This window comes from Coenobita brevimanus, chromosome 49 (assembly GCF_032717465.1).
Source record: "Coenobita brevimanus isolate Jiangsu-jjx chromosome 49, ASM3271746v2, whole genome shotgun sequence".
In the NCBI taxonomy this organism is placed as follows: domain Eukaryota; kingdom Metazoa; phylum Arthropoda; class Malacostraca; order Decapoda; family Coenobitidae; genus Coenobita; species Coenobita brevimanus.
The window spans coordinates 3,165,096-3,183,322 of record NC_137002.1 but is presented as its reverse complement, the minus strand read 5'-3'; the positions used below and the strand labels follow the sequence as shown (position 1 = coordinate 3,183,322).

The 18,227-nt window shown below is 38.5% G+C and overlaps 1 protein-coding gene across 1 annotated transcript in view; it reads right to left on the bottom strand.

The window, feature by feature from the left end:
* Positions 1–396: 396 nt before the first annotated feature.
* LOC145399462 (uncharacterized) overlaps positions 397–18,227 on the bottom strand; it is a 65,533-nt gene continuing 47,702 nt past the window's right edge. Inside the window, exons 24-27 of the mRNA XM_080272072.1 lie at positions 16,257–16,411; positions 13,971–14,129; positions 1,048–1,173; positions 397–528 (exon numbers count right to left, since the gene is read on the bottom strand). Of these exons, the coding sequence (XP_080128198.1) occupies positions 397–528; positions 1,048–1,173; positions 13,971–14,129; positions 16,257–16,411 (572 nt within the window). The remainder of the gene's footprint in view (positions 529–1,047; positions 1,174–13,970; positions 14,130–16,256; positions 16,412–18,227) is intronic.

Below are 18,227 nucleotides of genomic sequence, written 5' to 3'. Positions count from 1 at the left end.
ACCAACAGACATGGAAAATTATCATACCAACTTGAAATGTGCGCAATTATCATAACAACAGGAGATACAGTGTGTGGGATATTTTCTTATCAACAGGAGATGTAGGAAATTATCTTATCAAGAGGAGATATGTGTGAAATTACCTTATCAACAGGAGATCCTGTGTGTGGGAAATTATCTTACTAACAGAAGGTATGTGGGAAATTATCTTACCAACAGGGGATATGTGGGAAATTACCTTACCAACATGAGGTATGTGGGAAATTACCTTATCAACAGGGGATATGTGAGAAATGATAAACAGATGAAAAGGAAATAGATCTTACCATATAGAGCTGCCAATATTGCAACGTAATGAATTACGGCTTACGGAAGAACTCACAAGACCTTTCTAACTTATGTTTCCTTGTTGTCTGGAGAGGTGACCAACGTGGGTACCCGGTCACTGTACCCAAGAATCGGGTATTTGGGATCATATCGGAGTTTTGTTGCTACGGCTGCCACCTGGTACCATCCCTCGTCACTGGACTTTGGCCGGTCTGCATCTAATTTCTGCGGTTCCCATTTATCTGTCTCTCTTCTACTCTGTGTGTCTACTTTCTGCAGTTTCCATTTGTTCATCTCTTTTCTATCTTGTGTGTCTACTTTCTGCCATTCCCACTGGACTGTTTCTTTGCCTGCTGCTGTGCCTAGTTTCTGTGGCTCACAGAGGCCTGTCTCCTTTCTTGTATATGCATTTTCTCTCCGCTGTTCCCATTTATCTGTCTCTCTTCTTCCTTCTGTATCTATTTTCTGTGGTTCCCAACTAACCATCTCTTTTCTTCCTTCTTTATCTTTCTTTAGTTCTTCACTTGTGTCATCCAGCTTAATATCTGATGGTGATTCCTGCTCTTGACATGTTGCTGTTCCATCATTCCATATCTTCTCTACTCCCTCTTTACTCTTCTCCATTTCCTCCAGTCCTTCTGCCTCCCTCACACACATACTTTTGCTGCTTCCTTGCTTAGTTTCCCAGTCTTTGGTGTGCTTATTACAATCCTCTTCCACTGGTTGCCTCTCCCTTTTAGTTTCTGATTCTGATCCTTCCTCCCTGTCATCTTCATCTGAATCCATATTCACTCTTGTCACAGTCAGCACATCCCCCTCCTTGCTTCTGTATACGCCAATGAATTCCTGTCAATAAATAATCAGTGTTAATTTCAGAGAAGGCTATATCAGAAGGTTGTCATAGCAATTCATGGATGTGTTGCAAAGTATTCAAATTTCTGCCATACAACTGAGACAGTACTGTAAAATTGAGGAAACTGACAAAGCAGCTTTAAAGGACATCATGGAACTTTAACAGAGAAATTTCCTCTTATTATTTTTCTTGTATTTCCTGAATACTACAACCAGAAAAGATCATAAAAGAGTCAACTTATAAAGAGAAGTTTTAGTGTTTTCACTACCTGTAATATAAAATCGTGTAGGTGGCCAGTAAACAGCACTCTTCTAGAAAGTGATGTGGCACTATCTTTGCATTGCAGGGATAACTCAGTTGGTAAGTAAGGGCATAGTTGTGGCATTTGGAGTAGGAAATGTGTAAATGATGCAGGGTAGAAACTAATAACGACTGAACCATCCCCACAACACATGAGAAATCAGCCAATGGAGCATCCTGTGTGTTCATCACTCTGCAGTAATACAAAATCTTTCCACCTAAATAACATTAGAGGAGTCATATCAAAACACTGAAACTGAATGCCATGTAAACTCTGGGTTATATTATAATGGTAAAAAAATGGGATGATTCTGGCTTTTTGTCTGAGCTATATCCTTAGCTATTTTTTACCAAAGTACTTGGTTATTAATCTTAATTTCCACCTCTCTCCTTCTCACTTTTTATCTCTCTATCTCTGGAACTATATCTCTGGCACTACAGATTCACAAGATTCTGTGGAACTCTAACCTTCATAAATATTCTGGCCTCAGTATATTTTGTACCTTAGTCTGTTCTTCTAAAAAACATGGGTAACAAAACAAGTAGTGTCCATAGATCTCTACATTCAGTGAAACTGGGTTTGAGCATCTTATCTCCATTTTTCTTCTGATTATGCTTCTCTGCAAAAATAAATATATAAACAAATAAACAAATATGGGGTAGAATGTGTGGGGCGGTATAGGTGGTATGGGATCAAATGGTTGTGAGTGATGGGACATGGCAGGGGAAATACACCCCGTGAACACTGGTATTTTGGGGTGACCTGTATGGGCATAGTGATAGCTAAAACAAAAACTTTATCCAAGAAATAAAACAAAAACATGAAATACGTATGCACCCCCCTTGCACACACATCTTAGGGCACAGATTCTATACTCTTTACCCTACCTTGGCCTATAATTCCCATCTCTCCATTGTGAATTCTGAGCTGTAACAATAGATTAACATTAGAATATGGTGCTAATAACAAAGAAGGACTATGGAAATGATGCAGAGACATACCATCATCTTATTCAGCCATTGAGCTGTGATGTAAGCTCCAAAAGGACAAAAATCTGGGCTAAGTTAGAGTGAAAAAGCTACAGTTACTCATCTCTGAAAGCTACCTACATGAACAGCGAGAGGCTTGCTTGCCTTAACCCTGTGATGCACATGTTCAATAAATATTTTCACCTGAAACTGACATATAATGCTATCCTGTCTGGAAAGTACATGATTTGATTCATATTTTACTTCACGTTGCAGATAAATACTCAATTCTTCACCTAAATATAACACCCTCATATTAGACATTCAATTTTAGATTTCATGAATGTTTTACCTAAGAACAAATGTTTTTGATACCACATTATGCAAAACTTTAAAAGCTTTCCAAAATGGTTTCAGAATTGTGAGATGATAAACAGCTTTTAAATGATAAAAAACTGGGAGGAATCTGGATTTTTTAAGCATGGATGGTATTAATTATCCGAAGGATTTAGTCATGCTTTAAAATTTACAGTTACAAAACATTATGTTAATTTTAAATGACAGTATAATAAGTATTACATAATGAAATTTGATGCAAGCTAGATAGACAATAATTCATTTGTGAATATTTTTCAAATGTTATTCACTGGTAGGTGGGGGTGCTCACCATCCACTCATTTGATGCAGTGGTGCTTTGGGTGTCTGCTCTTTCCTCTCTTCCTTCCTTTCTGTCTTTCCTTCATTCTTTCCTCTACCTTCTGCCTATGGATGACTTTACACTCCCTCTTCTGTCTTTCTTTCACTCTTTCCCTTTCTTTCTGCCTATGGGTAACTCTACAGTGAGTGACAAGCCAAATGGTTTCCTGTACACCAGGAAACCATTTACTATGCTAGGTGGTAACCATATAACCAAATAACGGCGCCTGGTGGTTTAGTAGGTAATTAAGGCGCTTCTGTCGGATTGAGCTTGTGCAGGTGGTTGGAGTTTATTGCTCATGTAATGCCACTCAAGGATGATGAGGGTGGTCACTCTCATCTTAAATGTCAGGACCAACTTGCCTAGCCCCAGATTCCTATGCTCCTCTTGGGGTGGCATAGAACTGGATGATGGATGGATGGAATATTCACTTTACTTACACTTTTTGCAGCATCCAGTGTCAGTTTAACCTTAACACTGCCAGATGCATGTACAGTATATTCACATCAGTGTTCAAGAAAAGGTTAACATTACAGAACTATACCTGAAAAACAATGAAATATTTTACCTACTCGGCCTAGTATTTTGGCTTTTGTAACCCCATATGAAAAGTATGTACAGTAATGTATAATGAATGCTTGCTTAGTTTCTACACAATTTCACAACAAATTATATGCTCAGTACCTTAGTATCCCATTTACTTCTTTGATATTATTCTGTATTTCAGGTGCATTATGTACCATCAGGTGTCAATGTATAAATTATTTTCCCCTTTTTACTTTCATTATTTTTATCAAGCATGATGGTTGACAGATCTGATGTTAAGTTGGCAACTAACTCTTTTAGTAACATAATTTTTGAATTTATTCCAGATTATCACTTATCCATCATCCAACTCTGTATCATCCCCATCAGGACCACAGGGACCTTGGTCTAAGTAACTCAGTCCAGACAAATGTGGCAAAGAGGAACAGCTGTTCTCCCCTGAGAAGCATGACATGTGCCAGAAAACCCAACCACACCTCAGAAGCAGATCTTATGGGCCTCAATCAGCTGCAGCACCCTAACTCAGTAGACAACCAGACATCTGAAAAAGTACATGAGGATCACAGGACTTAAGTACCACATCAGAACTTAGCATATAGGCCCATCCAGTATCTCCCAGCATACATCAGAGAACTATCCCACAGAGAGGAAAGTACCCAGTGATCCAAAGGCCCTTCTGACTACCACCAGATAATATTTCTATCAAGCAGGAGAAATCTTACACTAAAGGGAGGACAAACTATACCCATAAATCCTCTTCATATAATAATGACTATATTCTTCAGTTCCTGATACACCTCTGAGTTAATGGGTTAATTTATCTATAGCCAGATGCCTTAATCCCATAAGAGGTAGCCACAAACAAATCGCTTCCATGTCTCCCTGTCCCTCGCCATTCAGCTGCCCTCCCCCCCCAACTTACACCCCCCTCTCTCATGTACCTCTCTACTCCATCCCTCCTCACTAAGTCCCATGTCTGGTCCTTGGTCATCACCAGCAGGTCTGTCTGGGTTCAAGGCATTTTGTTTGTCTTTTTAGTCAGTTGTTTTTCGGGGAGGGGTACTAATCCACCACTAACCCACTTCTTGACACAGAGGGAACATATGGGTTGGTTACATGGTTACCACCCAGAATATTATATTAAATGATTTCCTGATTTATAGGACATCATTTGGCTTGTCACTCAATGTACAGTCACCCTGGAGTACCCCTACACTGAATGCGTGGATGACAGGCAACCCCATCCACCACACAATGGGTTAATGGCAAATGATAAAATGACTAAGAATATTTTCAAGCTCAGAAATTACCTCCAATACAATTATTGGTGTTCTTTATGTTTACTCTAGCTACTGGCAAATAAATTCAGACGAGAGGACCCTTGATAATGAAAGGATTAACAGTGGTCTTCGCAAGCTTTCTCAGTCCAATGGTGGGATTGTTCTGGCCACTGGCAAATGATTTCATTCATATAAAGAAGGACCTCTCGTAGTGAAGGGGTTATTATGACTGTTGTACACCTGAGAGGTCAGTAGGAATGGAACTAGAAACTGAAGAACTACTTTTGAACAATTATGTACTACATCATCACAGATGAAGTCCCCTTTATTCTGAAGATCTGAATTCATCATCATTGTTTTTTCAGGGCCCTAGTTAACTTTCCTACAGTGGACTGTGACAACACCCATCTTTGATTCTAGTCCAGTACCATCTGCTGGTTTAAGCACAAGGTTAATAAGACAAGTTCTAGTTTTTCTTAAAAATTTTACTAACACTACATAGTTTACTTGACATAAGGCACAACAGCAGCAACAACGACTTACTATCAGGTGTAGTGTAGAAATAAACTGTCAGGGAGGCACTGGACTAAGCTGAAGCTTAATTATAAACAGATGGATTTGAACCCCTTCACTATGATAAGGTCTTTTCAAGCTTGCATCCTGGTATCATGGTGCCATGAACTGTTCACATGAAATTGGTCACTTGTAAGTTATTGGCCACAAGGAAGTTGAAAATATCAATAATGATAATTTTCACAGTATTAGCATAAACTGCATTTAAATTAGACAAATATTGTGTGAGGGGTTCTGACATAATAGAAAGTACCTGATGAACAGTGTTATGCTTTGACTTAAGACATAAAAAAGGAACCTACAATATTGTAGGTTGTTTATTATTTTCAGTGTTTGAGAACTGCTTATTATTTTTCTTGTGTTCCACTAAACTGAAACTGAACATTATTCATCAAGTGCCTGATATTACATCAAAGCTATTTTCACACATTTATTCTAAACACAGTTTAAGATGGTAGCACAAAAATAATTAATGTTGAAATTTTCAATTTCCCTGTAGCCCCAAACTTGCATGCAGCCATATTATACTCATGTAAATATACTTTGTGGTAGATGGGGGCGCTCACCATCCACTCACTCGATGCAGTGCTGCTGTCGGGTGTCTGCCCTTTCCTCTCCTCCATCCTTCTTTCCTTCCATCCTCTTCTGTCTTTCTTTCTTTCATTCTTTCCTTGTCCTTCTGCCTACGGGTAACTTTACACTCCCTCTTCTGACTTTCTTTCCCTCATTCTTTCCTCTTCCTTCTGCCTGTGGGTGACTCTACACTGAGTGACAAGCCAAATGGTTTCCTGTACACCAGGAAACCATTTACTATGCTGGGTGGTAACCATATAACCAAATTTTGGCACCTGGTGGTTTAGTGGGTAATTATTGAGCTTCAATCGGATTGAGCCGGTGAAGGTTTATGTCCAAGGGGTGGTTGGGGTTGACTGCTCATGTAATGCCACTCAGGGATGAGCAAGGCTGGTCACTCTCATCTTAAATGTCGGCCTCCTACGCTCCTCATGGGGCAGTGCAGGATTGGATGATGGATGGATGGATAGATATACTGCTTATTTTCAACATAGAGTACAAATTTTTGGGCCAAACTTAATATATGACATTTCTGTCTATGGGTACAATTCTGCCAATGAAAGATTCTCACAGTGAATTGATTTGAAACTGTCTCCATTAACCCCTTCAGTACCAGACTTTTCTTTATCTCACTTTGGCTACTGACAGGCAATTTGATCCAGTCCAAAGAAGACCTGTAGTGAAGTGGTTAACAATGTCATGATACATACCAATATAACTAAAGTACAGTACTGTTACTAACAAACATTTTCTTTATGTACCAGGATCACTTAAAGGAATATTATCATCATTAAAAACACATGCAATCATTAACCTTTCAATACAATCATGTCTTTTTCACATAAGTCTTGTAACTGCCAAATGATTTTATTAAATTCAGAGATATTTAAAGTGAAGTGGCCAGAAACCTTCACCAATTACTGTAACTCTTATATATGACATTTTTTTCACTATTCCTCCTACTCTTGTACCAAGCTTATTACTGTATAACCAGATGACGAGCCATAACCTTTTTAAGCTCTTCAATACAGTGACTCATTAATTCACTCTAAATACCTACAGATGATTTTATTCAGCTTTGGGTAGACTTGTTGTAGTGCAGGGGTTAATGAAGGTCATATGTAGCCCCACCAGCTCAATCCATCTCACTAAACCTAAATAAAATCACCGAAAGGTAGCATGAAAATACTGTATATAATAAAAAATACCTGTATGTTATCACATTAATGGGTTAAGCTCAGCTGATGGCCATGTATAGTCAGATTAGAAAGATGAATGAATTAGCAACTAGTAAGTCATTCCTGCCTCATAACTAAGGTTCACTGACTTTAATGAACTCACAACTTTGCATTCAAGCTGTGGATGTGGCATAGTTCCAGCAAAAAAAAAAAAAAAAATTACTCAGCTCTGGAAAGATCTCTGCTAGTGAAGAGGTTAAACAAAATCCAAAAGGTAAGTCACATTGAGGTGTGGCATCTGTATAACAAATTGCATTTGGTACTATCTTGAGTAAAAGTACTCTGGTAATCCCCTGCCAACACTGTGTCCTGTCGTCCATATTTCTCACTCCTTTATAAACATCACAGAGTATTCACTCTTGTCATGCTCTTTTGCTGCATGTTTCATTCATAATGTTATCCCACAAGAATATTACATGTAACATCTTCCTCAGTACAGCTAGCATGGTACTGTCAGCAGACTTTTTATCAAGATAGTACAGTAAGGGTACTATTGTTACTGGAAGCATCAATATCACCTATCTGTGCAAAATACCAGAATTGGTAAATTGAAATACTGTAACTTCATACTCATCATCTCCGATGCCTTGCTTCCTCCCAGGAACCCTCAAACAGGGAATGGATGTGACACAAGTGCCTCCAGGCTACCTATTCCTCACACACCTTTCTCACTCTATCAAACACTCCTCTTCCTGCTCTTCAACAACTTAAAAATGCTTAAGGAGCTATATTCTTGTCAGCTTAGGAGGTATGCTACTACTTCTTCCTTAACAACTTATTTCTGCATAAACTATGGTACGCCAAGCCTTTCAAGCCTGATGATGTCCTCTTCAGCTTATTTTTGCTGCTACCAGACTATTTCATGCAATTAGGAAAGATTCTTGTATTGTATGGGGTTTGCTATGGCTTTATCTATATCCTCTTGACTGAAATATCTCACCTAAGTTAAATAAAACTGTTAAGAGATGGCAAGCTTTACACGTAAAAGACACCTTTTGGCTCAAATAATTAATATTCTCTTTTATGTGCTGGACTTGGGTAAATTTGCCTCAGGCCCCTACATCTCAGGGGTAATATGATACTGACTTTCTTGTGTGTGTTATTTGTGCAAAATACAGTATTAAGAAGACATTAATGTTCATCATCATCCAGACCTCCTTTCCCACCCTAATGCATGATGAAGTTGAGTTCAGAGAACCAGAAAAAAAGTGATAGAATGAGATACTAACTTGAAAATTCAGAGATGTAATATCCAAAATCAACTGCTAAGTAAGAGGTGCCTAGAAAGTCTCCTAAGCTCAAAAGAATATGGCGTTTCGTAAATGAAGTACATGAAATCAAAAGAACAGTCGCTAAATATTCTGCGTGGCAAATTACAATGCAATATAACTGCTCTGTAAGTAACTCTTGCTGCAAAGAAAAACACTATCAAAATATCAAAAAACACTAACAACTGAACCTACTATGAAAACTTCACTGAATAATTACAGTAAATCAGACTATAAAATTAAATATACAATAAAGGCAAGAATAACACTAAAACATCATATTAAAAAAAGTGATAATGTCTGATAACAGTAAAAACACAGTCCTTCAGGAAAAAAAAAAAAAAAAAAAAAAAAAAAAAAAAGTGTCCATACACAGAACAACAAGGGGTTAAAAAATATCAATAGCTTTGAACTCAGTGATGGCTAAGGAAATACTTCATTGTATTAAGAATGAATCAGAGGTTGAAAAAGCTCAACCACTTTAGTACAATGATGTCTCTTTGTTGTTTGTTCTTGCTGTTAACAGAAAAATGTATTCAGTAATATATTATAGGTCTGTTACTGAGGGGAAAGGACACACAGTGAGGTGCTGTACAAAGACCTCAGGGTATAATACTAAACAGAGTTGCTGCAAAAGATCAAGCCATCTGGACAGCAGCTATCAGGTGACCAAGGCTTAAATGTTATACTGTTCATATCTTGTCTTGCAGATCTCTCTGTCTCTCTCTTTTTACAGAGATCAAGGACAGAATAACACACTACTATAGTTCTCAATCCTTTCCATGACACTGTTTCATGGTCAGCACCATATTCTGATGTTAATCTCTTACTACAACACAGCAACCAAGATGGAGAGACTGCAGTTTTAGCCAGGTCAATGTGGGTCAAGTACAGCAGAGACAAACCAGTAAAAAAGATAATGTAAATGTGACTTTCAAACAAACTATAAGGGTTAGATATAACTTTCTTTAATCCCTTCAGTGCTAGGAAGCTCTCCTAAATTGACTTAAAGATCTAAAGTATATTTCTTCCACACTAACTTGACCAAGATTATTATCCTCTGCAGCCTAATTCAGACAACTTAGTGGCAGAAGAAGACAATGTTACAGCTCCATATCTTTCCACAGCACTGCTTCATGACTAGCACCATATTCTTGTGTTAACCAATTGTTACAACTCAGCATTCAAGATGGAGTGATGGCAATTTTAGGTCAAGTTAGTGTAAAAGGGGTATGGTAGCAGCAAGAATACAAAAAGATGTCATCATACTAAGGAGGTTAAAGTGATTCTAAGCACTACAATAGAGCATTTATACAATTTCTTATTATATATAGTATCTGTAAGTAAAAACTCTATTCATACAAGCTGAACAGAGCACTTTACATATGTGGTTGTTGCTTGACCCCTTCCTGGCCGAGCAAACCTACTGACCACAGGTACATAACTGCTTCTATGGGGCATCCTGCAGGTATAACACAAAACATACACCATCTAGGGATCCGGCACCATGTTTGGACCAGGGTCCTTCCCATAGTGAGGTGTACAAAAACATGAGGAGGCAAGACTCCTGGACAGGTGCTGCAGCTGCTTTGCTCCATCCAGGGTACACAATGCCACCACATGTGGGTTCCTCATCAGTGCTACTCTTTACTATTACATAACATAAACTGGCAACTGCTAAATACAATAAAGTATAAATAGATACAGCTGTATCAAAAAACTCTCTAGGTTTCTTCATTATGATGATGTCTTCAGCATTTTTTGTTTTTCTTGGTTACTGCACAGCACCCTTGTTTGGTGCATTTTTCTTACCTGCCAAAAATCTATAATTTTTTTCTGCTCATTTTATGGCCATGTGTAGTAAAACTAGAGGATTAATTTAACTGGTAGCCAGGGAGACCCATTCACACTATATAACAAAGGCTCGCTAAACTGGACCTAACTATGACTTACCCGTAATATTAAAATTTTGGGAATGGTGCAAATTTGGTCGTGTGAAACCATGCCAACTACACTGAAGGGATTTGAAACTTTTAGCTGACTTTCCAGGTCTCTTCTAGGCCAAGCACAACTGCCTGGCAGTAGCAAGACTAAAATACATAAAGACATCGCAGTACTGAAGGGGTTAACTTTTATAAGAACACAAGACTGAGCCAGCCAGAAGGTCCTATACACAACAGGGATGCAGGGTTACAGTCAATAGTTCCTTTACACTTTAACAAGGTGCTGGAGAGGGGCACCTTCAAGTGGTGGTACCAATATAACCAGGTCCTCAACTATTTCTCTATCCCCCCAAAGGAGGATGGTGAACTGCAGACAAGCTTAAACCCGCAGTCCACTGGGTTCGCATTGCAGTTGAGCCACGGGTTGCAACTCGTACTTCTACTACTACTACTATTACTGCTGTATTTGTGTGTTTTTTTAAGTTGAATAAAACTATCTGGTACCTGTATCAGAAATAAGAACAAAAGAACTACTGTATATCATCTGACTGAAGTGGTTAAAAGCCTCAAAAGTGTAAAGGAATTGCTGACTGGAAAATACAAAGAGGTTAGTACTGTACTGAAATACTTATACCCTAAGCTGATGACAATATATAAAGTTCTTAAATGTTAAAATCAAAGGTGATCACAATAGACAAAATTCTAAAATGCTACTACCTTAGTCTCTGAGGAACATTATTAATGTATCTGCTTTCTGCAGATGGGATATGTATTGTTTGATGCACATGAATGATTAACATGCAAAAAGGTCTTCTATACAATGAATTTGCACTATCTGCACTTCCATAACATCACAACACTGTACTTTACTATACCTCACTTACAAACTACACATTTTATTTATATATATATATATATATATATATATATATATATATATAATATTGTGGTAGGTGGGGTCGCTCACCATCCACTCACTCAATGTAGTGCTGCTCTTGTGTGTCTGCCCTGTCCTCTCCTCCATCCTTCTTTCCTTCCATCTTTCTTTCCTTCATTCTTTCCTCGTCGTTCTGCCTACGGGTGACTTTACACTCCCTCTTCTGTTTTTCATTCCTTCATTATTTCCTCTTCCTTCTGCCTATGGGTGACTACACTGAGTGACAAGCCAAATGGTTTCCTGTACACCAGGAAACCATTTACTATGCTGGGTGGTAACCATATAACCAAATTTTGGTGCCTGGTGGTTTAGTGGGTAATTATTGTGCTCCAATCGGATTGAGCCAGTGAAGGTTTATATCCAAGGGGTGGTTGGGGTTTATAGCTCACGTAATGCCACTCAGGGATGAATGAGGTTGGTCACTCTCATCTTAAATGTCAGGACCAACTGCCTAGCCCCGGGCTCCTACGCTCCTCATGGGGCAACGTAGGATTGGATGATGGATGATATATACAGTATATGATTTCAATTATCCATCATCGCAATATCAGGCGCTGCTGGCTCGGCTCTAATGATGCAATATCCGACACTGAAACAGGATGTAACTGGTGGTTCTATGCAATATCTGGTACCAAGGTACCGGTATATCAACCAGCTTGTAAATGGTTGCTAACCGGAGCTGTATTGCTGTATTTTATCATTACTTTATTGTATTTTATGCTTAATTTTCATCTTTTACTTATGGGAAAGCTCTTGGGACAGAAAGCTGAGACGAATAATAATGCAATATCCATCTCAGTGCCGAATATTGAGCTGGATGCAATATCCAGCATTGGGACTGCCTGAATTATGCCAGAAAATATAGAGTTTGCTGTATAATTATGTATGTACCAGTAAGTATGTATGAATGTATGTTTGTACAGTACTGTATATAAAATTTGGTTTTACGCAAGGTATCCCCGAAGGGCTAAGGCGTCGTCCCTGGGTAGAGGACTTTGGATTGGAGCGTGTGGCATTTTATGAGCGGATGCCCTTCCTGATGTCTACCAATGACCCTTGGGTGTATGTCGACATTTGAGATTTCACTGTATGTATGCCCTATTGATTATTCTCTTAAATTTAAAAATTTTCTGGTCAGTAACTCCATAAAGGATATATTTTGTATATCTAAGTTTTTACTTAAGAAACCATTTCCAGCGTGACAACTTAACTTTCACGAGCATTCTTCTTCACTTCACTCATTATAAGTACAGTACCTGAATAATAGCATTTTCTGTTCATTTTGCACTAAAAAAGTTGATCATGATGGAAAAAAAAAAAAAAAAGAGGGGGGGGGGGAACTGGAGTACAATACTATAAGGCAATCTGGGTTTAGGGAGGTCATAACCACAGAAATCTATTACGTTGATTCGTTCAGTTTGATGATGCATTTTTCATTTTATCCTTGTTACTTTCAGGCAATTTCTTTAAGTTTAGGAGGCTTTTCATACTGGACACAATAGAGACAGCCGTTGTTTACCTATGAACTACACAAAGTCTCCTCAAAGCTGAATAAAATCATTGGGGGACTAGAGGAATAAAGCAAAAAATACATATCAGGTTCAAAAAGGTTCAAGGGGTTAAACTAGGCCATATCATACACTGCAGCTCTTGTGGCCATACGCTGGTATGAATATGAACCGGGTGAACTGCTGGCTAAAATTGTCCTCTGCAGTCCACCATCCTCCTTTTGGGAGATCGGGAGGGAAATGAGGGATGTTTGTATTACTGGGCTGCAGATCCACCTGTTTATCTCAATGTCACCATATGAAGGTATTCCTCTCTAGCACCAGTTGTTACCTGAATGCATGTTTGCTGATAATGTTATCTATGATCAAATGCCACCTAAGAATGCATTTAGTCACTGGAATGGGATGGTTACCTGATGTGGTTATATTATTAAGTCACCTGGGGATTACAGAAGTTACCTGGGGTCACAGGTCAGCTGGGATTGCAGAATATCACCTGAAATCATGTTTAATCTGCTAGGGGTTACTGTAATTATCTGAGGTCATAGGTGTGGGATTTTTTAACAATCAAAATCCTATTGTTACTTAGATCTGCTTCTGTGGAAGGAACACGAGAGACAGGAAGACTTTACAACCTCCTTTCTCTGTCCTTCCTGGGAAAACAAATCCCAGTGGCAACTAGGAGTTTATCGTAAATTTGTTTGTGAATCAGATCCCAGGTCAGCTCGAGTTGTGGCAGGTGTATGTGGTACCACACGTCAGTTAAGAGCTGTGGTATGCATAGTGTCAGGGAGGTCACAGGCCAGGAAGAGTTGCAGTATGTTAAGTGTGGTCACAGGTCAGACTGAGTTATATTGCTGCATGAATAAAAATCATCTGAGGGGTTCCAGGTCGGCTAGAGTTGTGGCATATGAACATCTTAAGAGGTCACAGGTCACCGAGAGTTGTGGTATGTCACCTGGAGGTCTACGGAGAACAGATGTGACCAAGGTGTTCGCACGGCCTGTATGATGTGACATGCGGCCACCTCTGAAGCCACATGCAGGTCCCAGCTGCTCTCTGTCCCTGTCACCTCATCCTGGAACTGTAGGCTGATGTGGCTTGCACTACCCACTTCCTGAGCACAGGAAGACATACAAAATTATCATCATTATTATTATTATTACTTTTTTCCAATGAAATGTCTCTAGTCCAGGTAAATCTATGGGGAAAAAAAAAAAAAAAGTATGACCTATTTCAATGGATATTCTGTACACAGATACCTGTCCTTCTTCTATTTCTGGATTCTACACACCCGCTTTATCAGTGGCACTGAATGTAAAACTTGGACCTTGCTTGAAGGACACAAGTCAAGGGTGAAATGTGAAGAAATGAGTTATTTAAGAGGAGTTTGTGGAGTTACATGGAGAGACAAGTAGGTGTTAATGTGGATATGCTGGAAATTGTTAGAGTACCCTGAGATGGTCTGGCCATGTGAAGCAAATGGAGAATGAGTGATGGAATAGGAAAGTATATATCAGAGACAGACACTGAGGATGAGGTGGAGAGACAGGGTAGAGAAGCATATAAATGAGAGTGGTGAACTGAGTGAGATAAAGGATGGGCTGTCTAATGGCAGGACAGGATGATGTGGAGGCTATCTGTCTGTAGTTATCCCCTCCATGATTAAGGTGTCCAGCTATAGAGTAGATACCGGTACATATACAGACACACAGAAACAGGATGAAGATAATAACAGCATACTGTATGCATTCAAAGAAAATCTATCATCACTGTTTGTATCACAAGGGGCTGAGCTGTCAAAGAAATGATACTGGTATATCCATCACCATCATCATTACCCTATTCTACTTTCCCCATTAGTGTGATGTGTAATCCCCCAAACAGAAATGTCAACAACGGAAACAGATCTGCTAAATTAATATTTCCATCTTTCAAAGTACATTACACATTATCCTAGATGTTCTGAACACACTTTAAAGCATCATTCAATATTAACTGATAAGAAAAATGGCATCTGCATAATTCTTGGATCATTTACATTTACTCACTTTTTCCAAAAAATTCCGTTGTTGATACTTTAACAATCACAATCTTTTTAAACTTCACTACAGATCCACCAAATAATGTGACAGATCATCTCCTGAAAGTATCATTACCGTAATCCATTACTATTATCCCTGTTTTTATTAAACAATACACATTACATCAATCATATACCAGTACGAGTCACTCTGAAAATTAAATTCTAAATTTTTTCTACAGATAAATATTTATTGTATATTACTCACACCATACATACCAACAACTAATTACCATACAATACGAAAACACATCAGTGATCATCATATGCAAAACTGTAAACTCATAGAACCTGTAGATGTTCTGACCCCTGGCTTGTGTGGATGCGAACCCAGTTGACTGAAGGAAAGTGGTCACTTCAGTTTGGTTTTAACAAAGATACACTGAGGTTATGTTCAAGGAATGGCTGTGTTATAAGGGTGAAGTGCATGAAATAACAGTTGCAAAGATATAGAGTGTCAAGTAATAAAAAAAATTAGGTGGTATTTCTGAATGGCTTTAAGGATTTTGCGATTCTTCTTCCTCCGCGATCTATGTTGCACATCAGACCTAAATATTCATCTACAGTAGTATGTTTCTGTACTGACAAAAACCATGTCAGAATTCAACACATACATAGTACATAACATAAAAGGGAAAGCAAGGTGTAAGAAAGAAAAGAGATAACTAAGAAACCTACAAAGTTCCCTAAGGCACCCGGAATACAACTCCATGACATACAGATATTCTTACAACAGAAGTAATACTGGCAATTATCTGGGTACAGACAAGAACAAGTGAGGTCAGCGACAGGGGTTGGGTAAATGCCATGAAGATTAGGTGTGTTAAGAAAGAAAGAAGATAGAGGATATACTTGCAATAAAGATGGCAGGACATATACTTACAACAACAGTGATACTGACACTCTTCGGAGCACCTTTGAGGGTACATGAGATGGTCAAGGGAAGTAACAAAATAGCAGCAGCAATCAGTTGTGTCAAGAAATAAAGATAGGGCATATACTTACAAGAGCAGTGAGATTAACAAGCTTCTGAGTAAAGCTGAGAGCAAGTAAAGTGATGATGGGGGTTAGATAATGCCGGCAAAGATTACGTGTGTTAAAGAATAAAAAAGATAAGGTATACAGTATCCTCGCAATAAAGAAGGCAGGACATATACTTACAATAGCAGTGATATTAGCAATTTTCTGCGTACAGTTGAGGGTAAGTGAGGACGACAAGGGGGGTGAGGGTGGCAGGTACCAATTCAGGTCAGCATGGAACAACACCAGGTCAGCCTCCGTCACCACCAGGAACTGACTCTCGCTGCAGCCACCCTCTGATTGCAAATGGGAAATGGAACAGGATACAGGAAACATTTTTAACCCCCTTCAGTCAGATGAACCAGGGTACAGGTATTATTTTAGTCATGATAACTGCAACCAATTCTATTCCCCTCAAAAGCTATTTTTTAAATAAAGGGTTTGATAGCTTTCACTAATGATTTCACAACAAAAATATTCCCCCAAACTGACTTTAAAAAAAAAAAAAAAAAAAAAAAAAAAAAAAAAAAAATAATAATAACTGAATTGCAGGGGTTAACCAGTTTGCCCTATGTGACATGTAGAGGTGTATGGAAAGCAGGAGGACTACTGCATCTTGATAGCAGGCTGTGAAGCCTATGCCCGAAGTAAAAAAAAAAAAAAAAAAAAAAAAAAAAAAAATCCATGCTGTAGTAGGATTGCATCTTTATTTGCCAAAAATAATTTCAGGCGTTTATTTTCACTTTCACCCCAAAGATGTCTTGCCTTGGTTTATTGGGTTATTCTTCTGCCTCAAGATTATTATAATTATCATTATTACTGTATTACTATTATTATTATGACTTTTATTAATATCATTTTTATATTCATTATTATTTTTTCGTTGGGGGGAATCTCTTGTCCTGAAAGTGGTTTACAAAAGCATTATCATATCCCTCAAGTTTTTAAAAAAGTCTCCATAAGTTGAATACAATTTCATTGAGGGAGGAAGAACAAAATACAAATGATATGTTGACCCTGAGGGGTTAATTGTATCCTCTGATGTCATTTTGGTTAATAGACTGAACTTGCATAACCATCTGCACATATTTTTCTGAATTAATATATCATAATCCTACCAAAAATAACACAAAATAAGAAACACATCATCATACTAAAGTGATTAAGTGATAATGGCAAAGCATCTGGGAAGGCAGTTATTTCAAAGAGACATGAAGCCATGAGCAAGGAGATGATAGGAAAAACAGAGACTGTGGCAGAAGGGAATCTGAATCTGCCCAAGATGATTTAACGCTCCATAATGTAACCTTTTTCCAGCCTAAAGATGCTGTGAAGTAAATGTTCCATTATGAGTATTAACAGAAAGAGACATGAACCCATAAGCAAGAAGACGATGGCAAAAGCTGAGGATGCAGCTGCCAGGAACAAAAATTTGCCTTGGTGGATTTAACTGCTCATTATGTTCATGTTTCCCAGCCTACAGACAGATATTCAAAGCAAAACAAAACCATGAGCAAAAAAGTAATGGCAAAAAGTAAGGATGTGGCTGCAAAACTATCCCTGCAGCCAAGTCAGGGCTTCCTCCTGCATTGAACTGGTTTTCTCTCTGTTAGGGCTCATATTGCTCTCATCTGCCACACCAAGCACCTTTGCACACTCATTTATCATATCTATTCACCTTGACCTCCTACACCTCCTTCCATCTCACTCACATATTGTACTGCATACCCTTTTCAATAATGTATGGAAGACATTAATGGTGGTAAAATTCCTGTCACTTCTTATTCCTTTTCTTTCCTTTACAGGTGGCTTTACATTTAGTGATAAGCCAAATGGTTTCATGTAAGCTAAGAAACCATTTACAACGCTGGGTGGTAACCATATAACCAACCAAACATGCTCCCTACGTGTCAACAAGTGGGTTGGTGGAGGGTTGGTGCCCCTCCCTGTAAAACAACTAACTCAGTGTCAAATGGCCACCCTTTGCGGGATTGTGGTGTCTGGCAATAGATAGATAGATAGAAAACTGAACTTACAGTATTATACTTGTAGTCATTTTACCTTAATATAGTTAAGATTTTTGTCTTTCTGCAGCTTACTTCATGAAGCTTC